The sequence below is a fragment of the Vombatus ursinus genome, unplaced genomic scaffold (assembly GCF_900497805.2).
Source record: "Vombatus ursinus unplaced genomic scaffold, bare-nosed wombat genome assembly UNPS02010219.1, whole genome shotgun sequence".
Classification (NCBI taxonomy): Eukaryota; Metazoa; Chordata; class Mammalia; order Diprotodontia; family Vombatidae; genus Vombatus; species Vombatus ursinus.
In genome coordinates this window covers 3,921,749-3,948,967 of record NW_020949997.1, presented here as the reverse complement: position 1 = coordinate 3,948,967, position 27,219 = coordinate 3,921,749, and the positions used below count along the sequence as shown (strand labels likewise).

At 40.6% G+C, this 27,219-nt stretch overlaps 1 protein-coding gene across 3 annotated transcripts in view; it reads left to right on the top strand.

Moving 5' to 3' along the window:
• EXTL3 (exostosin like glycosyltransferase 3) overlaps positions 1-27,219 on the top strand; it is a 95,141-nt gene that overhangs the window by 42,246 nt on the left and 25,676 nt on the right. For 2 of the 3 annotated variants that reach the window (XM_027853855.1, XM_027853854.1), the window contains exons 2-3: positions 4,573-4,662; positions 12,576-15,195. In XM_027853855.1, coding sequence (XP_027709656.1) covers positions 13,048-15,195 — 2,148 coding nt within the window. In that variant the 5' untranslated portion in view covers positions 4,573-4,662; positions 12,576-13,047. Of the gene's footprint in view, positions 1-2,046; positions 2,225-4,572; positions 4,663-12,575; positions 15,196-27,219 lie in introns of those variants that run through there. The other variant, XM_027853856.1, reaches the window with a different exon arrangement.

Here is a 27,219-nt window from a genome sequence, read left to right as displayed (position 1 = left end):
ACACACACACACACACACACACACACACACACACACACACACACACACACACTCTCACATAAAACACTAAATGTGAGCTTTTCTGTTCCTTCCACAGTTGTGGCTCCTGGAGACACAGTCACTTGACCACTTTATGATACAAATATTTGGTTCAGCTTTATTCCCCATTTCATGTGCATCTATGGCCTGGCAGACACTCCCACCACAACTAAATTTTGCTTAGCCTTGCAGAGACTCAAAGCCATAACAAGGAATTTTTTGTACCTGAGGAAAACAGTATCGGAATTAACCCCTAGTTGAGAAGGAGGAGATCCAGGAGGAGATGCTGACCGTGGCTTAGGTCCAGTCTGGAGGGGAGCTCATCTCTGCATTTCGTTTGGTAGCTTCCTGTTTGTTTCCGTTTTTCTTGAGCCCTGTAGGTACTGTTTGCCCACTATAAATCTGATTCCTAGTTGCCCTGCCCTGCTTATGGCTCTGCACAGATCTAGATAGCGTTAGTCACCATTCTCAAGCATATTTTCACACTTAGGCCCTTAGTCAACATTAACCACTAACATACACTTTGGGGGTGGAAATTCTGGGTACTGGGAGATCCAGAAACTTCTGTTAATTATCTCATCTTGTCCCCATTTCCCCAGTTAGTATCGGATTAATCCAGCTTCCGTCAGGTCTAGAGAAGGAGGGTTTCTAGGCACTGAGGTATATATGCTGCTCTTCTTTTGTCAGACCTCTCAGAATTACTCCCACCATCGCCCTCCTCCATTCCTACTCAAATGAGCTGCTGTAGGATGTCTCACGTTATGTTAAATATGTACATTAGAAATTTGTATTATCCAACCACTACTGGGCCCTTCCTGTGATTCCACAGTCCTTTTGTTTCTTCCTAATTGATTCCCTGTCTCGCTCTGCCAGAAGCTATTTTAAACCTTTTCTTTTCAAGCCTCTCATACCTTCCCCTTGTTCCTCCTCAGTCGTAGGTCCTGGGTCTTTGCCTCTTACTTTCCTGAGAAAACTGAGGCTACCTCATGTGAACTCCCTCTTTTTCCTTTCTCTTCATCTCAAAACCTCTTGTCATAACCTCCCTCCAGTCTCTGAGAATGAGGTGGCTCTACTCTTTGCCAAAGGCAGTCCCTCTCTGTGTCCCCTTGCTCTCATCTCTCTCTATCATGTCCAGTATATTGCAACCTCATACCTCGTACCTCTAACCTCTCATCTGTTGGTTCCTTTCCTACTGACTCCACATATACCTTTCCTTTTTTAAGTGTTTTATTTTTATATCACATACTTGTATGAGAGGTCTTGTGTAATAAAGTGATTAAGTACAATATGCTGATCTCATCTGAAAGTACATACGGCACCCCATATCTGTAGCACTTCTTTATTTTTAATTTTTTTTAATGAAAAGAAACCTATTTTCTTTCCCTACTTCCCACCCTATTGAGAAAAAAAAGAGAAATGAAAAACTAATTCCTAGTAACAAATATGAACAAACAAACAAAATAAATTCCCTCATTGGCTATATAAAAATGTGTGTATGTATGTATTCTTATTTTGTACCTGACATCTGTCACCTCTCTGTCAGGAGGTAGATAATATGTTTCATCGTCAGTCCTCTGGAATCGTGGATGTTATTATATTGATTATAGTTCTTATAACTTTCAAAGTGGTTTGTCCTTACGTTGTTGTTATTGTGTAAATTATTCTCCTGGATCTGCCTATTTCATTCTTCAGCTTTTAAGTTTTCAGAATTGATTGTTTTGGTAATATTGATGTTATAAATTATTCTTCACTCTGTATCAGTATCAGTTCATATAAATCTTTGAAACCATGTGTTTCCTCTTTTCTCACAACATTATAGTATTCTATCATATTTGTATACCATAATACATTCAGCCATTCCTCAACTGATGACCATCCCTTTAATTTTAAGGTTTTTTGTTTTGTTTTGTTTTGTTTTTCCTACCACAGAAAGAGGGGCAATAACTAATTCTGTACACCTTTGTGTCTTTCTTTGATCCCTTTTGGGTATAGGCCTAGTAATGGTATAGCTGGATCAATGATCATGCGCTTTGGCTGCTGAGAGGACCATGGATACCTTCAAAACAGCTTGCAGCCCTACCCGCCTCTTAAATGGACCAGAACACCACTTCCTATCCCCCCAGCCTCAGAGCCTGGAAGCCCCAACCACACTGAGGACATGCACGTGAAACATGACTTTAACTATGTAAAGTACCACCTACAGACTTACTCAGATCTCAGGCCTGCAGTCTTTGGCTCCCCTGGGAGCCCCACCCACTTGCTGACATCAGCAACCTGGGGTCAGGTCATTGAAGATGGGAGTCCTGCCAAACTTGTAGATATTGAAGGCAGCATCCCTTCTCTGCAGCATGAGGTCCCATGTACCATAGATAGTTAAACTTGGGATCCTTTTGGACCAAAGCTTAAATTAGATACCTAATAGCCCTTTCTATGTCCTGTGATCTAGCCAGACTGGCTTTCTCTCTTTTCCTCATATGCAGCAACCCTTTTCCTGTTAACATGCCTTTGCACATGCCTGGAATTTACTCTGTCCTTACTTCTGCCTCATAGACTCCCTCTCTTTCTTTAAGGTGCAGCTTAGATACCATTTTCTGCATGAAACTTTTCCTTATTTCCCCAAATGCTAATGTTTTTTCTCCCAAACTACCTTCTTTTAACTACTTTGTATATATTTATATATATTATATACATTATATGTAGCATATATATTATATAAGCTATATTAGTATATATACTATATATTTTATATACTATGTATATTATGTATGTATGTATATGTATGTTGAATAAATTTTATTTTTACTTGGTTTCTCCCACATTAGAATGTAAACTCCTTGTAAGTAGGGATTATTTTTTTTTTAACTTATATCCCTGGTGCCTAGCACAGTGCCACAATAAATACATAATACACATTTGTTGATTGATTGATAATGTGATACACTTTTGCATAACCTTAAGATTAAGCCTTTCTCTAAACTTATCTTCTCATCCCATTATTTTATGTTACTCATCTATTGTCTTTGTTAGGCATATTTACCTTTGAAAACTTGAAATCTTAATCTTTCTAAAGAAACAAGCAAACCTTCATTCACCAGGTTTGGTGAACGACATTTGAGGCTGACCCATAGCTAGGAGGAATAGCTAACACACTGGACTGATGATAAAGTCAGGATGCAAAAACATCTTGACAGGCTAGAACATTGGGCTGAATCCAAAAAGATGAAATTCAGTAGATATAAATGTAAAGTCTTGTACCTGAGAGAGAAAAGTTAACTCTGCGAGTTTAGGATGGAAGAAGTGTGGATGGACAGCAGCTGGTTTGAAAAAGATCTAAGCTTTTTAGTGGGCTACGATTTCACTGCGAGCCAGTAGTATGATGAAGGCAGCAGTCAGAGAAATGAGTAGGATATTGGGCTGCATCAAGTCAGTGGCATAGCACCTAGCATGGCTGAGGTGATGGACCCACTCTACACTATCCTCGTCAGACCACATCTGGACAGTTGTGTTCAGGTGGGCTTTTTGTTGTTGGTCAGTTGTTTCAGTCACGTCCAACTCCTTGTGACCCCATTTGGGGTTTTCTTGGCAAAGATACTGGAGTGGTTTGTCATATCCTTCTCCAACTCATTTTCCAAATGAGGGAACTGAAGCAAACAGGGTTAAGTGATTAGCCCATGTTCGCATAGCTAGCAAGTGTCTGAACCCCGATTTGAACTCAGGAAAATGAATCTTCCTAACTCCAGGCATGGCACTCTATCCACTGTACCACCTAGCTGCCCTTCTGCCCCAGGGTTGTTAATGAGGATCAAAGGAGATAATATTTGTAAAGCACAAACTTAAGCTGAAAGTGCTATACAAATACTATGGTGATGGTGGTGATGATGGCAGTGCTGGTGCTGGTAGAGGTGATAATGATGGCAGCAGCAGTGATGGTTGTTAATCTTACCTTAATTAAAGAGAAGGCACCTCCTGAGCGGGAAGGTTTAGGTAAACTTCTGCAAAACAATGCTGAAGAATGGTTACCGAACAGAACCCTCCTCTTTTTTCTCTCAATCCACATCTGCCCAACTACAAACTGGCAGCAATAACTGTTTGAAGCTAAAGAGAGTTACTGTTACCGGATGACTCTTGTGTTAATTTTGGACTGTGTTTCTGTGACTCTGCATTGTAATAAATTTTTCATCATGCTTGCAATGTACATAAGGGAAGCCTTTTTATAATATGTAGCAGTGGGATTCTTCTCAAATAATAGTTTACATTTATGAGCACTTTATGGATTGCAAAGCAATGACTGTGAGCAAGGTAGTACAAACTGAGTTTGAAAGAACATTGTTATCTCCATTTTACAAATGAGAAAATTGTGGCTCTGAAGAGTGCTACCATTAGTAAGTATGGGGATCCAGGCCCCAAACTCAGGTTTCCGGACCCTAAACTCAGTGTACTTTCCAGCACTCAGTGTTATTGGACTATAGGCATCCAGATATTGGTCATGCATTTTTCTAACAGTGTCCACTTCTCTCTTTTCTTTCGAACCAGGTGACCATGTTCTAGAGCTTACTGCTCCAAGAGATTGTGGTGCCAAGTGTGATTCTGCCTAAGTCTGAGGAGAAGATCCAGAAGTTGATGGTAAAGTAGAAATGAGCTAGTTTCATTGTTTCATCATGGTCTTGCGTTGATGTCATGTCTTCTGTCTTGACTTCATGACCTATGGGAAGTATAAAGATCAATACTTGTTCAAAAACAAAGGGGAAAATTTAAACACATAAATTAGAAGGCAGTACAATGATTCTAGTAGTACAAAGTCATCTTCACTGATAATAATTCACAAGTAGATTATCCACAGCAAGGTGGCACGGTTATAGGTGATGCTGAGATCTAAGGTGTGACCATTCTAATAAGAGACTGAGGTGCATTAATGATATTGGTTATAGGAGCTGAAATTGATCATCTGGGAGGCCAGGATTTTTGAGGGTCCTGAGAGTTCCAAATTCTTTCCCTTCTTCCCTCTTCTCCCCCCTCATTGAGAAGGCAAGCACTTGATATAGGTTATATATGTACAGTCATGCAAAACATATTTCCATATTAGTCATGTGGTGAAAGAATACACAGACCAAGAAAAATTAAGTTTAAAAAAGTATACTTCAAGCTGCATTCAGACTCCATCAGTTCTTTCTCTGGAAATGGATAGCATTTTTTGTCATAAGTCCTTTGGAATTTTCTTGGATCATCGTATTGCTGAGAATAACTAAGTCATTCACAGTTGATCATTGTACAATATTGCTGTTACTTTGTGCAGTGTTCTTCTGGTTCTGCTCACCTCACTTTGCATCAGGTCATATAAGTCTTAACAGGTTTTTCTGAAAGCATCTTGCTCTTCATTTCTTATAACACAATAGTATTCCATCACAATCATATACCATAGCATGTTCAGCCATTCCCCAATTGATGTGCATCCTCTCAAATTTTTTACCACCAGAAAAAGAGCTGCTGTAAGTATTTTTGTACATATAGTCCTTTTACTTTTTTTTTTATTTCTTTGGGATACAGACTTAGTAGTGGTATTGCTGGGTCAAAGGGTATGCATGGTTTTATAGCTGTTTGGGCATAGTTCCAAATTGTTCTCCAGAGTGGTTGAATAGGTTCACAACTCCACCAGCAGTGTTTTAGTGTCCCAATTTTCCCTCATCCTCACCAGCATTTGTCATTTTCCATTTCTGTTATATCAGCCAATCTGATAGGTGTGAGGTGGTACTTCAGAGTTTTAATCTGCATTTCTCTAATCAATAGTGATTTAGAATATTTTTTCATATGACTGTAGATAGTGTTGATTTCTTCAGCTGAAAACTACCCATTCTTATCCTATGACAATGAATCAGTTGGGGAATGACTTGTATTCTTATAAATTTGGCTCAGTTCTCTATGTATTTGAGAAATAATTTATATTTGAGAAATAATTTATCAGAGAAGCTTGCTGTAAAATTTTTTTTCACATTTATGATTACTGACTGTATTTCCTTCCATTCTATTTTTCCTCTGCTTGTCCTTTTCTCTCCTTTTACCCTGTCCCTCCTCAAAAGTGTTTTGCTGCTGACTATTGCCTCCCTCAATCTTCCCTTCCTTCTATAAGCACTCTCCTCCTTGCCCCCCGCCCCACTTCTCTTATTCCCTTCCCCTCCTACTTAACTGTAGGGTAAGTAGCTTTCTAAATTCAACTGACTGTGTATGTTATTCTGTCTTTGAGCCAATTCCAGTGAGAGTAAGGTTCAAGCCTTGCCTACTACCCTGCCCTCCCATCCCCTATCTTCTCCTCTACTGTAAAAGCTCTTTCATACCTCTTTTATGTGGGATTTTACCCCATTCTACCCCTCCCTTCCCCCTTCTCCCAGTGCATCCCTCTTTCTAATCCCTTAAATTTTATTTTTCTAGATATCATCCCATCATAGTCAACTTATAGTCATGTCCTCTATCTGTGTATACTTCTAACTGCCCAAATAATGATACAGTACTTAGGAGTTACAAGTTTCATCTTCCTACTTAGGGATGTAAACAGTTTAACCTTATTGACTCCCTATTTCCTATTTCTCTTTCCTATTTCCTTTTTTATGCTTCCCTTGAGTCTTGTATTTGAAAGTCATATTTTGTATTCAGCTTTGATCTTTTCTTTTCTTTTTTCTTTTTCTTTTTTCTTTTTTGGCTAGGCCATGGGGTGACTTGCCCAGGGTCACACAGCTAGTAAGTGTCAAGTAAATGTCTGAGACCGGATTTGAACTCAGGTCCTCCTGACCCCAGGGCCGGTGCTCTGTCCACTGCGCCACTTAGGTGCCCCCTGCTTTGATCTTTTCATCAGACATGCTTGCATATCCTCTATTTCATTAAATGACCGTTTGCCGCCCCCCCCCCCATTTTTCTGAGGGATTATATGTAGTTTTTCTGGTAGGTTGTTCTTGGTTGTAATCCTAGCTCCTTTGCCCTCTGGAATATCATATTTCAACACCTCTAATCCTTTAATGTAGAAGCTGCTAAATCTTATGTTATCCCGGTTGTTGTTATACAATATTTGAATTATTTCTTTCTGGCTACTTATAATACTTTCTCCTTGATCTAGGAGCTCTGGAATTTGGCTGTAATATTCCTGGGAGTTTTCATTTGGGGATGTCTTTCAAAGAGGTGATTGGTGATTCTTTCCATTTCTGTTTGACCCTTTAGTTCTAGGATATCAGGGCAGTTTTCCTTGATGATTCTTGAAAGATGATGTCTAGGCTCTTTTTTTGATCATGGCATTCAGGTAGTCCAGTAATTCTTACATTATCTCTTCTGGATCTATTTTCCAGGTCAGTTATTGTTCCTTTGAGATATTTCATATGTTCTTCTATTTTTTTCACCCTTTTGATTTTTTAAAAATTGTTTGTTGATGTGTCATGAAGTCATTAGTTTCTAACTTGTCCAATTCTTTTTTTTTAAGGAATTATTTTCTTCAATGAGTTTTTGTACCTCTTTTTTTTTTTTTTCCTTTTGGTCAATTCTCTTTTTTAAGGAGTTCTTTTCTTCAGTGGATTTTTATGCTTTTTTTTTTTAAGCCATTTGACCTATTCTATTTTTTAAGGTTGTTTTCTTCAGTATTTTTTTTTTGTGTGCCTCCTCTACCAAACTGTTGACTCTTTTCCCCATGATTTTCTTGCATTACTGTCATTTCTTTTCCCAATTTTTCCTTTGTCTCTCTTATTCAATTTTTAAAATCCTTTTGGAGCTCTTTCAGGAAATTTGGGGGAGGGGACAGTGATCTGAGGCCAATTCACATTTTTCTTTGAGGCTTTGTATGTAGCTGTTTTGACTTTGTTGTTTTCTTCTGAGTTTGTTCTGATCCTTCCTGTTACCATAGTAACTTTCCATGGACAGATTTTTGTTGTTGTTGTTGTTGTTTGTTCATTTTTCCAGCCTATTTCTTGACTTCTAACTTTATGTTAAAATTGGGCTCTACTCCCAGTGGGAGGAGGCACTGTCCCAAGCTTCAGGTTTTTCATGTGGCTGTTTTCAGAGCTAGTTCTGGGGGTCTTTAAGTTTTTAGTTCTTCCAGGGTGGTATGATCTAAGGAGAGGTGTGGTCACTGCTCTCCTGACTTGTCCTCTGGTCTGTGAGTGACCACAAGCACCCTTCTCTGCCCTGGAACTATGACCAGGGTTCCTGCTCCCCTGTGGGAGCATGCTCTAGAATACTAGTATCCTCCTTGCCTGGGTGATGTAACAGAATCCTGCAACCAGTGCCAGCCAGAAGGTCCCTTGTCCTCTCCTTCTGGCCAGTTGTCCGACCCCCTTACCATCCATGGGTTGAGATCTGTGGGAGCCCCGGTGGCTGATTCATTCGCCCCCAAGGCCTGCTATTGGCTTGCTGGAGCACAGCCTCCACTGGACTGCCCCCTACTCTCACCCCAGTGAGGCAGATCTTTCCTGCCTCCCTTCTAAGTTGTCTTGCATTGGAAAACTGGCTCACTTCAGTCTCTTGTTGGTTCTGCCATTCCAGCATTCATTTTGAGGTGTTCCTTTAAAGTCGTTTGGAGGTGAGTCTTTCACTGTGCCATCTTGACTCTGCCCATTGACTCAGTCTTTGCAGTTGGGGAGTTGGAATAGTCCTTGCTTCCCATTGCAACTTCCGGGATTTCCTTGGCAAGGTCAAGCCTTCTACATGCACAAGTGATCCCATTCCATTCCATTCCATTGTCTCTAGCACGTTCTTCACTTATCTTGCCTTCCTGATGGACCCTCTTTTAAACAAACAACAGAAATTTTTTTTTCTTATATTTTATTCATGGCTTGTTTGTTTCTCTCTTCAGAATTTCTCTTAGTATACTTCTGCCCCACCCCTTCCACAGAGCTATCTCACGTAACAAATAATTTTTAAAGGGGAAAAAAGGGGAAGAAGAAAGAGAAAAATCAGCAAAAATCTGATCAATACATTGAAAACATCTGAAAATATTTGCAGCTACAGCTGTGGACTTCTAGTTTCTGTGAAGGAGTGGGATCAGGATATCTTTTTATATCTATTTTTTAGGTTTATGCTTGTTTTTTGTAATTTTTGCAACATTCATTTTGTTTTTGTGGTTCTTTATATTTACATTGTTGTAGTTGTATATATATTGTTTTGCATTAGAAATTGTTAAAGCTTGTGCAGTAGTAGAAATAGTTTTGATTCCTTATTCTTTAGGACAGAATCTTTTTTGGTTCAGATTCATGGCTCCTCCAAGATCATGCCAGCTCCTCTCACCCATTTATTGACTAGAATTGGGAAAGTTAGGAGGGCGAGAATGTTTTAAGAGAATATGGAAGATAAAGTTAGATCAGTAAGAGGGTCATAATATGATGATGCAGAAAAGTTTATACTCAGTCTTACAGGAAATACAGTTATCTCTTCTACATTGTGAGGATTAGGGTTATGGCATCCTTGCTATCTAGAAATTCCACGTAAAATTTTTTGACCCTTCCTTCATACCAGAAAAGAAGTCTGAATTTTTTCTTTTTCTTTTATGGGGTGTTTACAGTACCTTATTGTAAAATTTGAGTTGGTATTATACAATATTATACATGTATTTTATACATTTCTGAGTTTCTAAACTTTTTCTGTGTCATCTGCTGGCCTTTGTGTGTTGTCTGTGGCTCCCATAAAACTCCCCCAAAATTCCCATTTAATTTCTTATGCTGACCTGCGACATATCGAAATCGTGATGGGCAAGTCGTGATGTGGAAGGGATAACTATAGTCTCAGCCACTGAAAATTTTTGAGTAGAAAACTGTCATCCAGGATGAATGAGCTTAAGCAAAAACAAGGTTTAGAGAAACTAGCCATAGGGCTTACTATGAATGGGAATGGTGTGACGAAAAGAGGTGGATGACTAGGGGTGAACACATTACCTTTGTGCTAAGTGTAATGTCAATTGAGAGTAAAAGGGATAGATGCAAGAAAGATTGAAGGAAGGTCAGTAAAGTTGGTTGAGTGACTTGGATAATAAGGGTGAAGGAGAAGCTAGGTTAAAGGTAATTTCAAAGTTTTGAGCCTGGGTGACTCAAAGAAGGATGTTATGGCTGATAGTAATAGGGACATTTTGTTTTCTTAAACCCCTGCTTTGATCATATCACTCCTTTCTTGAAACAGTGATTCCCTATTGCCTCTTATCTTATGATAGTGATTTATATACATATTTTATCATCCCTACTAGATTCTCAGCTGTTTCAGGTCAAGGGGTATACTGTAACCATGTTTTCATCCTACACAGTTACTAGTATGTGATAGTTTATCAGTAAGTATTTGAATGAATAAATAAAGTTGGGAGAGACAGAAGAAGTACTAAGTGTGGCTTATATTGGATTTGAGGTGATAGGAAATCAGAGCTGCATTTGGCATCATGACGATGCAGTTTAGGTGACATTTTTCAACTTGAAACTACTTTCACATTTTGTTGCCTTATTTTATCCTCATTACAACAGGTAGGTTCTTCAGGTGCATTAACCGTGTTTGGCAGTGGTGAAAACAGAGGCACAGAAAAGAAAACTGAGAAAGAATATGAGATGTCCAAGTTCTTTTGGCGATTTGCTGAAGTAGTATGGTCTATTGGAAAGACACTGGTTTGGCAGTCAGATGACTCGAATTTTTCCAGATTCTTGTCCCAGCGATGCTTCATACGAGTTATGTGGAATTGTTACTCTTCAATCATTCAGTCGTGTCTAGCTCTTCATGACTCTGTGGATCATAGCACACAAATACTGTGTGAGGGGTTTTTTTGGCAAAGATACTAGAGTGGTTTGCCGTTTCCGTCTCCAGTAGATTAAAGCAAACAGAGGTTAAGTGACTTGCTCAGGGTCACACAGCTAGTAAGTGTCTGAGACTGACTCCAGGCCCAGTGCTCTCCCCACTGAGCCCCTTGGCTGTGTCTTAATTGAAATTAGACAAACCATTATCTTTGTTTTCCGTATTTGTAAAAGGAGAGGGGTTAAACTTGATGACATCTAAGGTAAAGTCTCTTTCAGTTCTAAAGTTCTTCTGCCAACAAAGGCAAAATCTGAAGGTGGCTATGAGTTTGTCTATTATTCTGCCTGCTAGGTATGATTGTTTGTATTTTAATAGACACTATATGATATAGGCTAACATAGAGGAACTATATCAAGGAAACCAGTAAGTGTTTATTGCATTTAGTTATTTTTGAAGAATACAAAAGAAATGGAAAGTATGGTCCTTTTCCCTAGAGACTTTGTATTTCAGCCATGTAAGTGACATTGGACATGTGGTCAAACCTTACGGGATTTTGAGTTTCAGCTTTGCCGTTTACTAGCTGTGTGACTTTGAAAAAGTTAAGCAACTTCTCCACCTTAGCTTCCTCATCTCTATCATCATCATCATCATCATTAATATTAAGAGTAATACAAGTCACTTGAAACAGTTTACAAGTCAGTATATCAAACAAGTACGAGTTTAGGTGGATTTCTCAAAAGCTGAGAGATAAATGAAGGATCTGAAATGGGAGGGGTGGGCAGAGGAAATTTAATTAGGGAAAGCAAGCTATTACCCCAAAGGCCAGTTTGGTTATAGCCTATCCCTGGGGCAAACTTAATTTGTACCCCCCGAAGATCTAATTTGGCCCTGGATTATTCTCAGTCAGGATTCCCAGAGGAGACTGGGTTAGTTCTGATGCCATTTCCTATACCCTTGTAATTGTTAAGCTTCTAAATTAAGATGCCAAGGGGCAGGAGAGGCTCCCTAGCCTGTCTTTGCTAAGGCCCATCCAGAACCAAGCCTCTCTGTTACATGTTCGGGTTGTATACCTGCTTCTATGTGAATAGGTCTGATAAACTCTAAGCTTGATAAATAGTTATCATGGTCCTAAATAGTCTTCCCAGGATATTGTTTTCAGGATCATTCCATTTGTGACTGGAAGGAACATTAGAGATGATATATTCCAACCCCTTCTTTTTACAGATGGGCAAACTGTGGCCCAGAGAAGTTGAGGGATTTTGTCTAAGCTCATATGGTAATAAGTAACAGAGTTGGAATTGATCCCATGTCCTTTTCTCCCAAATGCTGTGCTTTTTCCACTGTTCTTTGGGTAAGGGAAGGTATGAAGACACTTTGGTTATAGAGAAAGAACATTACATTTGTTAAGAAACAAAACCCAGGGCTGGGGTAACAGAGTGTATGAAGCTTCTTTGCATTTTAAAAGAAAATGCTTAATCTTTCTTGTAGTTCTGTATTAATACTCTAGAATCAATTAAGACTAAAGGTGGAGTTTTTATTGTTTTTGACAAAAGGAAAGCATAGTGGAAATTGAAGGGGTTTTTTGATTATTTTTTTTAGGGGAGAAGGAGCTCTCATTATTGTAGTTCCTTATTGTAAATTTAGACAGTGACAACAACACAGAACATTGGACTTGTAGCACTTCTAAGTTGTGCTCAGATTTCGCATTATATTCCTTATGGAAATGTGCAAGACAGACCTAGAAAATGTTATTTTAATGTAATTTCTGCAAGGCTGACCATGATTCTTCTTCTCCCTTTCAGGCCTGACCACCTTCTTACGGCAGCAGTGACAAGACGGAAGTGGGGCTTTGTCCGTGGTCCATCCAGCCGTGGATACTAACTATGCGTATTCTTCAGTCAGCAGCATCAAGAGGCAGGAGCTATGGCAGCTGAGCCAGGCCGCCTGATTCCAGGGTGCTTTCCCTGGGTGTCGTCGGCGGAGACCTCTCTTTCCCCACATCAGCAACATGACATCTCTGCCAGTTTGACAGAGATTGAGGGCATGTTCCTTGATCGACAGTCACAGCTTAAAGCCTGCAGGAGGAGAGTCAGAGACCGTTTTCATTACAGCTGAGGAAAATGAAATTTCCGTTTTATTTGGTGCCTTGTAGAGACAATGCACTAACTCTTAGGGAAAGGAGTGAGGAAGAGGTTGACTTGTTTAGTGGAAACTTAGGTGGTTATGGATACTGATCCGACGTGATCAGAGGGGGCACGTGTCACGCAGAGACTTATGACAGGCTATACCATGTTGCGGAATGGGGGAGTGGGGAATGGAGGCCAAACCTGGATGCTGCGATGGTCCAATCGCATCCGGCTTACCTGGCTCAGCTTCACACTCTTCATCATTTTGGTTTTCTTCCCCCTCATTGCCCACTACTACCTTACCACCTTGGACGAGGCGGACGAGGCGGGCAAGCGCATCTTTGGGCCACGAGCTGGCAACGAGTTGTGCGAGGTGAAGCACGTGTTAGACCTTTGCCGCATCCGTGAGTCAGTCAGCGAGGAGCTCCTGCAGCTTGAAGCCAAACGGCAGGAGCTGAACAGCGAAATTGCCAAGCTCAACCTGAAGATTGAAGCCTGTAAAAAGAGCATCGAGAATGCCAAACAGGACCTGCTGCAGCTCAAGAATGTCATCAGCCAGACCGAACATTCCTACAAAGAGCTGATGGCCCAGAATCAGCCCAAACTGTCCCTGCCTATCCGACTGTTACCAGAAAAAGATGACGCTGGCCTGCCTCCCCCGAAACTTCTCCATAGTTGCAGGCTGCACAATTGCTTCGACTACTCTCGCTGCCCGCTCACTTCCGGCTTCCCAGTCTATGTCTATGATAGTGACCAGTTGGCCTTTGGCAGCTATCTGGACCCCCTGGTCAAGCAGGCTTTTCAGGCCACAACACGAACCAATGTCTATGTCACCGAGAATGCTGACATTGCCTGCCTTTACGTGATTCTGGTGGGAGAAATGCAGGAGCCGTTGGGTCTACGGCCCGCTGAGCTGGAACGGCAGTTGTACTCTCTGCCCCACTGGCGGACAGATGGACACAACCACCTGCTTATCAACCTGTCGTGGAAGTCAAATACGCAGAATTTCCTGTATAATGTCAGTACAGGTCGAGCGATGGTGGCCCAGTCCACCTTTTATGCTGCTCAGTACCAGCCTGGCTTTGATATAGTCATATCGCCACTTGTCCATGCCATGTCGGAGCCCAACTTCCTGGAGATCCCTCCACAGGTGCCAGTCAAGCGGAAGTATCTCTTCAGCTTCCAAGGGGAGAAAATCGAGTCACTGCGGTCCAGCCTCCAGGAGGCCCGTTCCTTTGAAGAGGAGATGGAAGGTGACCCTCCCGCTGACTACGATGACCGAATCATTGCCACCCTGAAAGCAGTCCAGGACAGCAAGCTTGACCAGGTGCTGGCAGAGTTTACCTGCAAGAACCAGCCTAAACCTAGCCTGCCCACTGAGTGGGCACTGTGTGGGGAGAGGGAGGACCGCTTAGAACTACTGAAGCTTTCCACCTTTGCTCTGATTATCACGCCAGGGGATCCCCACTTGGTGATCTCTTCTGGATGTGCCACCAGGCTCTTTGAGGCGTTGGAAGTTGGAGCCATTCCAGTGGTGCTGGGGGAACAGGTGCAGCTTCCCTACCAGGATGTGCTACGGTGGAATGAGGCCGCTCTGGTGGTGCCCAAGCCGCGGGTCACGGAAGTCCACTTCCTGCTGCGGAGCCTCTCGGACAGTGATCTGCTGGCCATGAGGCGCCAAGGTCGCTTCCTTTGGGAAACCTACTTCTCCACAGCTGACAGTATCTTCAACACGGTTCTGGCTGTGGTTAGGACTCGTATCCAGATACCAGCTGCTCCCATCCGGGAAGAGGCGGCAGTTGAGATTCCCCATCGCTCAGGCAAAGCGGCAGGTACTGACCCCAACATGGCAGATAATGGGGATCTGGACCTGGGGCCTGTGGAAACAGAACCACCCTATGCCTCTCCTAAATACCTCCGCAACTTTACCTTGACTGCCACTGATCTTTATCGCAACTGGAACTCAGCCCCAGGGCCTTTCCACCTTTTCCCGCACACACCTTTTGACCCTGTTCTGCCTTCAGAGGCCAAATTTCTTGGCTCTGGCACTGGATTCAGGCCCATTGGTGGAGGAACTGGTGGTTCAGGCAAGGAGTTCCAGGCAGCACTTGGAGGCAATGTTCCAAGAGAACAGTTCACGGTGGTGATGTTGACTTATGAACGAGAGGAGGTGCTCATGAACTCCTTAGAGAGATTGAATGGCCTCCCTTACCTGAATAAGGTGGTGGTGGTATGGAACTCCCCAAAGCTTCCATCAGAAGACCTCCTGTGGCCCGACATTGGCGTCCCCATTATGGTAATGGAGAAAGAGGCATTTTACGACACTCTTAGCAGATTTCTTTGGATCCTTAAGAACTGCCCTATTCCCATTCCTCAGTTTCCCTTGTTCATGTTATTTCCCTCCTTATAGATTTATCTTACAGATTTCACTTCTACTTATCTTTCGTATGTTTCACTCTGCTTATTTCTTATTCTTACTTCCAATTTTTCTAAAGATGTATAGATCTGGTAGACCTTCCATTTTCCTATATTTATCCATTAATGAATTTTTACCCAGGCTGGTTGTAGAAATTTCGTTTGAAGGCATAGCTTTTTATGAAAAAGGAAACTTTGGAATTTGGGGTTTGAAGATTCTGAATTTTGATTTTTAAGGGCCTGTCCAGGACAGGATTAGTAGGACTCTGTAGATTGTTACAACAAAGACTTCTAACAGTCTCTGATAGTCTTTCAAACTTCCTAAAAACAAATTCTATTTCATTCTTAAATTAGAGGGTCTTACACCAGTAATAGTCAGTTACATTTTAAAAAAATTATTATAACAGAGATGATGAATTCAAGCTAGTTTAGAAAATTATTCAATAAAAAGCTACAAAAACTTCAATTCAGTGCAGACTGATATCATTTGGGATGATGCAGTTCTGCCTTACAGGAAGATACACAAACATGAGTTCTGTTTCTCCTACCTGTAGACCTTGCCTCTTAAGTTTGGCTGCAGGTATATGGGAGGGAGGGCCCCCTGAATATAAGGTATATGGTACAATGGATAGTGGATTTGGAGTTAGAGGGCCTGGTTTTTGGCTTTTGCCTCTGCTACTTAATACTTAAATTGTCTGGGCCTCAGTTTCCTGATTTGCAAATAGAACTAGATGACATACAAAGTCCCATCCAATTCTATTGTCACATGTCCTTGAACTAGAGGAAATTTTCCTGGTAGTCCATTTAAAACCAGCACCCAAGAGTGACTAAGAACTTAATCTGACAATGCTGCTCCTAACAACCTTTCTTGTTCACATTAACACATTATTGAATGGCCTTATCATGCTTAACAATTGATGTCTCCCACTTTTTATTTGATAAACACAAAGCAGTATAGTTTTTTTTTTCTACCCACCAAATTCTGAGAATTTTTAATTCTCAGGCTTTTAAAATAATATTAGAGGGGGCAGCTAGATGGCGCAGTGGATAGAGCACCAGCCCTGGAATCAGGAGGACCTAAGTTCCAATTCAGCTCCAGACACATGATACTCACTAGCTGTGTGACCCTGGGCAAGTCACTTAACCCCGATTGCCTCCCCCCCCCAAAAAAATTAGACACTGTGATAACAAAAACCATATATATACACATTATGTATATATATATTATATATGCATATATGTATATATGCAAGCATATATATTTATTATAGATAATGCTTTAAGGTTTACAAAGTGCTCTTCCATCTAATTTGTTTGGCAGGAAGTGTAAATGATATTGTTATCTTTGTTTTTTAGACGAAGAAAGTAAGACTCGGAGCAGTTAACTGATTTTCCCTGTGGCATTATATAGGGGCAACTGGGTGGCAAAGTGGATAGAGCACTGTGCCTGGAGTCAGGAAGACTTATCTTCCTGAGTTCAAATTGGGCCTCAGACACTTACTAGCTGTATGACCCTGGGTCGAGTCACTTAACCTTGTTTGCCTCAGTTTCCTCATGTGTAAAAAGAGCTTGAGAAGGAAATGGCAAACCATTCTAGTATCTCTGCCAAGAAAACCCCAAATGGACACAACTGAACAACAACAGCAATTCCAGATCATAAGTGTTAGAATTGGGATTTGAACCTAAGTCTCCTGACCAATGTCCAGCATTCTTTTTACTACACCGAGCTGTCTTTTTGTAGCCTCTGCTAATACAGAGAAGCAGCATCCTCTCCTCCTGGAGAGGATCAAGTCAAACATTTAATTGGTTCTTTAATAGAATCTGGCATAAATAACGTGGCTGAATATTTCTATCATTGACCCTCAAATACTTGTCACTCACCACTGTTAGAAAACAATAGGCAGACATCTTTTTGTTAGGATTCTAGATTTCCTTAATCTTATAATCCTATTAGCAGTAAGTATAGGTGCTATATTGAGTACCTAGTATGTGTTAGGTATTATGTAGAAAATCCAACCCAGAAGATCTCTGTTCTTCTAGGAGCTCACCTTTTAAAGAAGACAAGATAGATAAATGGCATCTTTTCCTAAATTGTAGATTATATTCCTAGGGAAGTTAAAGGAGTTGGTGATATATTAATGGAGTTCATGGTTTGCCAGAATCATCTTCAAGATGAGGAGATTTTGAGAAAATTTGATTGGAATGAGAATGTTTAAGTTGGTTTGTTTGGGGAGATGAGAATGCCCTTATTCTCCCAGGCCATATGGATTGTTCTTCTTAAATTCATTTTATTTTCTTGAGAAGAATTATATATTACACTAATAGCTCAATCAAATTGTAGGTAAAATTATATGTGTGTTTCCAGAGGCGGTGAGAACAGGAGCTTACGTTGACAGTGTTTTATGGTTACCGAAAGCTTTTACATACATTATCTCATTTGACCCTCACAGCAACCCTGTGAGGTAAGTAGTGCAGATGCTATTATTTCCATTTCAGAGATGAGGAAAGCAAGACTCAGATTGATTAACTTTCTTGTACAGGTTGTTACTGGCTACAGCTAAAAGGTGATAGAGCTTGAACTTGAGTCTTCTGACACTAAGTCCACTGTTCCATTCCATCATACTTTTCTGAGTCGAAAAGAGATGCATATGGTATAAAGAAAAATAATAATACCAAATTTACTAAGTGGTAGAAGGAGTGGTGGAGTAGGTAATGAAAGACCAGGGAAGCAGCGATCTCAAAGAAATTGCTCCAAAGTGTTTTTCTGCCAGGGACGGCTTTAATAGCTCACTTAAATTTACGTGTCCTTTCATTCTGTACCCAGTTTCCCTAAATCTCACAGCCAGTACTTCCTAACTCTTCTAGTCTCCCTCTTTCCTCTATCCTACAGTAGCCATCTGTCCTCCTTCCTTTCAGTTTTGTCACTGTTGCTTCTAGCTTCTTCCTATTTTATTGTTTAGTTCCCCAACCTGTTCTAGAGCCCAATGCGCTCTTTGAGAAATCTTTGGCTCTATAATTTATCAAATGCATCAGTGGGATTTGTAGAAACAGCTTGCTTCTTCCACAGCCTTATTTCTAAGTTAAGTGTCATCTGTTATCGATTGGAATTTCATGAATGTGATTGAAACTTAGGGAGGGTTTTGTCTTTGAAGTTTCACAATGTTTCACAAATGGGAGAGCAACTAAGCAGTGTACAGTTTTCCTTGGTTCTTTAATTTTGCTATGAGTCCCTAGGGGTAGAAGAGCTGATGAATGAAGGTCATCAATGAGTAGAAGCCACCAAATAACTCATCAGAACTAATCCTTTCCTTTAACTCTGTTGGGAAGTAAGTGGTCCTCTTTGAACCCTGTTGAACCCATTCCAATAAACACAGTGCTTCAGAGGAATGCTGGCTCTTGCCAGAGAGGTGGCCGTTCTGAAAAGCTTATTCAGTTCAGATTAGTGTGTGATTTTTTTGTCCTAACTCTTAAAAAAAAAAGAGAGAAGTAATGCAAGTATTTCCAAGCTGGAGACATTGCTACACAGTTAACACTTAAGATAAGACCAGAACTTAAAGAAAGAGATGAAAACTTCTGTGAGCTGTTCTTAGTTTCTTTCCCTTTTAGTGTTCTTTCCTTCCTTCATAATCCAGCAGATATGAACTAGATTAAAATTCATTCTTAGTGTTTAATATACAGTTTGTCCAAAGGTGTTCAAGCATATATGTCCAACTGTCCACCCTTCATTTTATGGGGACCTGTGCTGACCAGGCCATAAGATTCACATGACATGACTTCATTTCACTGATTGGGCCTGGTGCCATGTTTATCTTTCCTGCTGCTCTCCAATTTAAACTCGTTTCCTGAGTTTTATACTCTTTTTTGGCTCTACCTAAATTTGAGATAAACAGTATGAAACATAATGGTACAACTCCGTGTGGCTTATCTTTGACCTATAATCTCTTTTCTATTGTCACTTGTATATCTGTAAGAGAGAGAGAGAGAACACGAGAACATAAGCAGAAAGAGGATAAGTGGGTGGAGGCAGGCAGAGAAGAGAACTGGATCTGGAGGCAGACGACTTGTGATCCAATTCTGACTCTGTTACTACTTAGGCGATCATTGGCAGTTCATTTCACCAATCTCACCTCAGTTTCCTGATCTGTAAAATGAGGCATGTGGACTATTATCACCTATTAGTCCCTTTTAGTCCTAAAGCCCTAATCTTTTCCCCATCTATTCACATTTAGCTCTTTGATGAATGCTTCATTCTAGTCCCACGTTCATCCTTTTATTTGTTCTCTGCATAACCCCTACTCTGCCTAATTCTGCTGGTGGTGTTTGCTGTCCCTTCAGGCCCAGATACAAAAGCTTCAATTGGCTATGTCTTTCTAGGGGTCAATGACAAGATTATTAATGATTAAATTGAAATGACAAGATCATTAATTCATTACCTGGTCAGCTGGCGTTTATTTTGCCCCTGTTATGTGCCGGGCGTTATACTAAGCACTGGGGATGCAAAGAAAGGCAAAAAACAATCCCTGCTCTAAAGGAGCTCAAATATATTCAGGATAAATTGGAGGTACTCTTAGAGGGAAGGTGGTAAGACTAAGGAGGTCTGGGAGAGGCTTTTTGCCGATGGTGGGATTTTTATGAAGTTCATAGAAGAGTCTCTGGCCCTGGCCTCTGTACTGACAGTCTTCTTGATTTCTGACCTGCCTGCCGTGCTTGGTAAAATGCTGATAAACGGAAACTTCTTAGTAAATGCTTGTTGACTGGCAGGCTGCTCCTTTAAGGTTTTAGTCTAGGAAGGAAAGAGCGTAAGCATGAACAGCAAGGGTAATGATTATGATCCATGCCAAAACCACTCCGTCTTGCCAATAATTGACCTCCTGAGTCTTAAGATGGCAGAGACTTGGTTGGCGAGGTGCCCCCTTTGGCACCTGCCCTTTTTCTGGCTGAGGACATTGGGAGAAGGCACACATCTGGTACAGAGCCATTTGGCTACTTCCTCTAGCTTTAGTCCAGGAAGCCTTTATTGATTATTCTCCTCTTGATCAGTTCATTGTGCTCAGGTCAGGAAGAGAAGGTTGCTCAGGACAAGAGGTGATCTTGCCCCCAAGGGACTTGGGTTTATTGAGGAACTAGAACTTACATACAAAACAAGAAATGTAGTAAAGCAGTCCATTTAATATGTCAAGTGCAGGGAAAGTAATATAAATGTGAACTTCCCTGGGCCTTGGCTTCTTCATTTGTAAAATAAAAGAATTGGACTGGAAAGATTCTAAGGTCTTTCTGTAATTTTGTGTTTTTTGTGTGCTGTGGGCAGTCTGGAAGGGAGATCTCTGTTGGCTGGAATTCTAGGCAATGGCTTCCTGGTGGAGGTGAGACTTGAAGGAAGCTGAAGGGATGGTCAAGCTCCACAGGAACACGGATTTACAGCTGAGATACTGAGGCCTAGAGAGGAGCAGTGGTCAGGATTCCGGTCCAAGTCCTCTGACTTCTAACCTGTGACTCTTCACACTGTACCACACTGCCTGTCCTGATACCATGAGGAAAGGTGTGGGCATAGGGGTGGCAGGGCACATTCAGTCAGCATTCTAGTCTCGTTAAAGCAGAGGGTAATTTAGAGCGAGGTGGGCTGGGCAGAGTAGCACCTGTTTCTGGAGGCTGTGGGAAACTGTTGCAGGTTCTTGGTTTGGCATGACCAAAGTGGTATTTTAGAAAGATTAACATGTATCATTCTTAAAAGGGAGTGTCTGAAACACCGTGTGTGTGTGTGTGTGTGTGTGTGTGTGTGTGTGTTTGTGTGTGTGTCTATACACAGATGGATAAAGCATTTACTCTGTGTCAGGCACTGTTTCGAGGGCTAGGAATACTATTATAACCAAAAAATTATAACCCTCCCTTCGCTGAGCTTATATTCTAGTGGGGAAAGACAACATATAATAGGGAACTATATTGTCTTACTTCATTTATAATACAATTCTCTGTGTGGGGTGGGGGTTGTATGTGTGTTTATTTTTATGCATATATCTGAAGAGGAACAATTTTTTTTACTCCCAGAGATGCCATTGCTTTGGACTTTTAATGCTTTTTACAGTGATGCCGGCAAGATCATTCTGTCTTTCTGCCATGTGATTCCTCCTAGGCGGGGGTGGGGAACCCACTGCCTCAAGGCCACACATGGCCTTCTAGGTCCTCAAGTGCAGCCCTTTCACTGAATCCAAACTTCACTGAACAAATCCCCTTAATAAGAGGATTTGTTCTGTAAAACTGGGACTCAGTCAAAAAGCCACATCCAAGGTCCCAGACTTTAGAGCCCCTTTCTAAGAAGTGAAAGGTATCTTAGAGACATTTTCCTCATCTTAATAACTTAAATTTTTTCCTTTTATTATAAACTTAACCGTTAGCAAAAAGCTGTACATAAAAGGGGCACAATCTTACATCTATATGACTTTTGGTCTGGAATGTAAATAGATTTATTTAATTTGAGAATCATTTATTAATGGCCTATTTTGTACAAAGCACAGTTCTAGGCAATGAGGGAGATAGAGAGTCTAGATGAGATATGGTCCTTACCTTCATGGAGCTTATAATATAGGGGGATAAAACAGTACCAAAGACAACTAACTATAATTTTTAATGTTACTCGATTAGTGCATTAGGGATGCAAAACAGTGCTTAATGAAGGAAGTTAAGGAGGAAGGTTGTTGTTGACCAGGGAAGATCAGGGAAGGCTCCATAGAGGAGGTGGGCTTTTTATGCATGAGTAGGAAATCAGTAGGTTAAAAAGGGAGACTGGGTTTTCTTGGTAGGAGGAACAGTGTGAGCTTAGGTAGGGAAACTATTAGCAAATTGGTCAAAAATTTATTAGCTGTCTCCCATATGTCAGGTGCTAGGGATACAGTGGCAAAAGCGAAACAGCCCCTGGCCTCAGACAACTTGAATTCTACTATGGAAGATGACATATACTGTTTAAATTTATACAGAATGAATACAAACCCAACACAAGGTTGCTAGGAAGAGAAGGAGCTGCCAGGTGGTGAGAGTCGGGAAGGGCCCAAGCCTTGTGCTTGAGTGGAGTCTTGGAGGAAGTGTGGAATTCTATGAGATGGCCCAGGTGAAGAGAGACTGCATTTGAACCATGGGAGACGGGGAGTGAAGAGGTGTGCAGATAGGAGATGGGGTATGCCCTGTGTGTGAGGAACAGAGAGAAAGCCAGCTTGACTGAACTGTTGAGTGAGGGAAAGGGAGTAGTACATGATGAAGCAAGATCAGAGACAGAGAGAAGACCATTTACGTTTGAGCATTTGAGTGAATGGAGGAAAGTAATTTGAGATAAAACTGGAAAGGGAGGGCAAATGCCAGACTCTAGAGGTCCTTGAATTCAAGACAAAAGAGTTTTTTTTTTTATTTGAGGTTTTATTTATTTTTTCAACATTCTCTTTTATAAGATTTTGAGTTTCAAATTTTTCTCCCTCTGTACAATCATATTAATTGCATTTCTACATTAAATCATGTTGTGAAAGAAGAATCAGAACAAAAGGGAAAAACCGTGAGAAAGAAAAAACAAAAAAAAGTGAAAATAGTATGCTTTGATCTGCATTCAGACTCCATAGTTCTTTCTCTGGATGTGGATAGCATTTTCCATCATGAGTCTTTTGAAATTGTCTTGGATCATTGTACTGCTGAGAAGAGCTAAGTTTATCATAGTTGATCATTGCACGATATAAGACAAAAGAGTTTTAACTTTATTGAATAAATATTGTTGAACCACTAAAGATTTTTGAGTAGAGAAACAATATATAAAGTAGATCTCTGCCCTGGAAGATTATTCTGACATTGGCATGAAGGTCAGATTGGAAGGAGGAGAGAGTCAAGGTGAAAGGACAGTCACAATAGTCTGGGGTGGTTGTGATTTGATATACTGGGGTGTTAGTAGTGGAAATAGAGAAGAGCAGAGGGAATTGAGAGCTGATTAAATAGTTACCCAAATCCAGCTGCATCATTATCAGAAATATTCAGGCCTGAATTGCTTTTATGTCATGAGACGGTAAGAGCTTCATTGCTTTCCAGGCAATTCTGTCAGTCCTTTTGACTGAATTTAAAATAATGGTTAAGATAACTCAGAACTCCTGAAAATTATAATTTCTCTGTTTATCCAAGGCCAGGTCATTTCTCATTTCTCTCACCAAAATACTTCAAGAAGAAATGAGAGTAACTAATTTAGAATTGAGAGGCCATGAGCCTTACTATGAGATTAAACCTGGATCAAAAGAAAAGAGGTTTCTTTTGATCTATTTTGATGTTCAATTTATTCCTATAATTCTTTGTTTCTAAGTAATGGGCTATTATTTAGTGAAGGAGTTATGATACTGGGGTGGGGGTGGGGAACCTATGGCCTCCTGGCCACGTGTAGCCTTACAGGTTCTCGTGTGTGGCCTTTTGACTGAGTCCACGTTTTACAGAACAAATCCTTTTATTAAGGGGAATTGTTCTGTGAAGTTTGGATTCAGTCAAAAGATCACACTTGAGGGCCTAGAGGGCCACATACGGCCTTGAGGCCGCAGGTTCCCCACCCCTGTGGGGTTTCTTGCTATGTTTTACAGCATTTATAGAATTGGGGCCTCTAGACCTCAGTTTTAAATCTGTAAAAAGATTGAGTGAGTGGTAGCTAACTTGTAGGCAGGCAAACAAAATAGATTTATTGATTTGGAAATTATTTAATGGTTGCTAGTGGGCCTATTGTATATGGACAGTAGGAGTTTTCAAAGATCGAAACTTCAAAATATCTTATCCATGCATAGCACCAAAAGTGAGTTTATGCTGATGCTTCTTGAAAGTCATTGTTGTGATGAATTCTATTATGGTAGCTATATTGATGACACAATGCCTCATTTCCTCTGGGATGTGTCTTACTAGCCCCAGTTCTGTTTCTGATCCAACTATGTGCACCATTAGTCTTCTTTTCATAGAAATGGTTTTTTAAAAGCTTAGAGTCATAAGTCACTTTGAGCCACCAATATAATCTGTGACCTGCAGAGAATCTTTCCGTCTTCTTTTGGTTATATTATAGAATCTTAGATTAGCAGCAGAATCTTCCTTGTTTGTGTTGCCTTGACTTATCTACCAGTGGAGAAAGATGAATGAGCCTGGGGCCTGGCTTGCATCTGGTTGTGAAGGGTAGGGTTACACACTTGGGGATTTGCTACAAAGAAAAGGTAGTTCATTATGCTCTTGTAGGTTGCTGTATAACATAGTTGTGAAAGAAATGCTACTTGTTTTGGAAATCTGGGCACAGGTAAATAGAAATTTTGGTAAAATTTCTAAAATGAGTAACATTTATTTTTAAATAGAAAAATATGATCCACCAACCATTCAGTCTGGACAGTAGCTGGATGGTAGTGGAGTTTTTTTTTTTAAGCTCCTATTGAATGTTGCCCATTCATTTAGTAAATATTTATTAAGTGCCTGCTATGTGCTTGGCACTAATACATTATTACTATGGCCTTAGGGAGGGTGAATAGAGCTGGGGGAAAAAATTTCCAAATTGTTCCATTTATTTCCAGAGTTGACTATATATAGACAACAGACATTTTTGAACAGTGGGAGAATAGTGTTAGATATTAGTAAGGTAGCTGGCTCAGTGCATAGAGTGCTGGGCCTGGAGTCAGAAAGACTCCTCTTCCTGAATTCAAATCTGACCTCAGACACTTATTACTAGCTGTGGTGACCTTGGACAAGTCATTTAACCCTGTTTGCGTCAGTTTCCTCATGTATAAAATGAGCTGGAGAAGGAAATGGCAAACCACTCCAGTATCTTTGCCAAGAAAACCCCAAATGGGGTCACAAAGAGTCAGATGTGACTGAAGAGCCTATTCTTTTTCTCCCTTATTTGTTAATTTGCATATCCTTAAAAAAAAAGAATCATTGAGCAACTTTGTCCTTCTGGACCAGTTCTCTCCATGAGCAAGTGATTAGTGAGCAGGATTTCTATCTAACCCACTGAGGACTTCTGAATCGTAGTTTTAGGACACATTTTCAGAAAAATCTTTTCTGTGTTTGCACTTTTTGTTTTCATCTCCTTATTCTTAGGATCATAATAATAAGATAACATTTCTATAGCACTTTATTGTTTCCAAAGTGCTTTACATAGAGTATCTCATATGACTCCCACAACAACCCTGTGAGGTAGGTGATGTCATCCCTACTTTACTGGTGAGGAGACTGTGGCAGGGAGACGTTATGTAATGCAGCCAGGGTCATACACCTGCTGGTCTGAGGGGCCATTCAAACTCAGGTCTTCTGACTCAAAGTCCAGGGTGCTCTATCCGTTACACAACCTAGCTGTGTAACCTATACTTTTCATTGTTTAAAACCTGTATCTGATTGCTTACCCTCTCAGGAAGGGCGGAGGGGAAGCATGGAGGGAGGGATAGAATTTGGAACTCAAAACTAAAAAAAAAAAGTTTAAAATTGTTTTAACGTGTAATTGGGGAAAAATCATATATGTATGTACACACACACACACACACACACACACAATTAGTTTATATCTGCTTTCCTAACTCAGAATCTTATTTTAGGATGCCACATTAACTCTTTCAGGGCCAATTTAGTGATAGGTGATTGTGGTTGTTGTTGTTGTTGTTGTTGTTGTTGTTGTAATTTTAATTGCCCCTGCTCAATATTTTCTAGTCATGTCCTAAGCAGGCAAAAGCTACCCAACAATTATGGCTCAGAATGCATCTATTAGCTTACTGAAATGATAAGCTTCTCCATAGCAGGGATTGTCTTATTTATCTTTTGCATCATGTAGTTGCTCTATAAATTTATAAAGCTGAAAGGAACTTTAGTGAACATTTTTTTTCTCTCCATAGGAACCCTAATTGAATCAGTAGCCCAGCCATTGTGTTCACTTTAGATGTTCTGTACTTTGCTTTTGCTTTTGTGGTTGAATTGCTTATTCCCTTTCCTGAAGATAATGCTGAATTCCAATATCTTGTGGCTATTCCACCCTTTAATGCAGAATTAAGCAATCTATAGTTCATGGATGAAATCCAGCCTAATTTCCATTTCTTAATGGCTCACAAAGCGGTCCCACCAAATTGCTTTTAACAGACTTGTTTTTATACTGTGATAGTAAGAAATGTAGCTGTTTTTCTCCTCTTTCTCCCCTGAAGGGAGCAGCTGTATGGACAGCTGCAGCCTGACCTTTCACCACCCCAGCCTTGGCCAATTTTACCCTCCCACACCCAGGCCTACAACTGACTATTTTAAAGAAATAAGCATGTAGCCCTGGCAGGCATTTGGTACTTAGAAGCCTCGATACAACAGATAATTAAAACATTATTTACATTGGCTTTGAAGTGATTATCTGATTTTTCTGTAGCAGCTTGTTCCATGTATTTTTATTTATAGTAATTAGTCAAATAGTAGCAGTATGATGTGGTGGAAAGAGCATCGGACTTAGAGTGGGAGATGCCTCGGTTCATTCATATCTTGTCGCTTACTAGCTGTGTGACCAGGGCCAAGGCACCCCGCTCGGAGCCTCGAGCTCACAAAAGATTACTTGATAGTTACATTTGTAGAAACTACTTTGTTCAGCAATTCTCTGACTATTGATGTCTAGGGAGGCATAAAAGATGGAGATGTTCACCAAAGATCCATGTACTCTACAGAATTCAAGTGGACCAGGGATTTCCTAGAGATTGTAGGGTCTCCCAGATGCTCTAGTTTGCAGGTGACTTTGTGCGATTGCAAAACTCTTAAAATACTAGAAATTCCCCTCGGCGAGATTGATAACCACTCAGAAGAGATCAGCCTAATACTACACACACACACACACACACACACACACACACACACACACACACTCTCTCTCTCTCTCTCTCTCTCTCTCTCTCTCTCTCTCTCTCTCTCT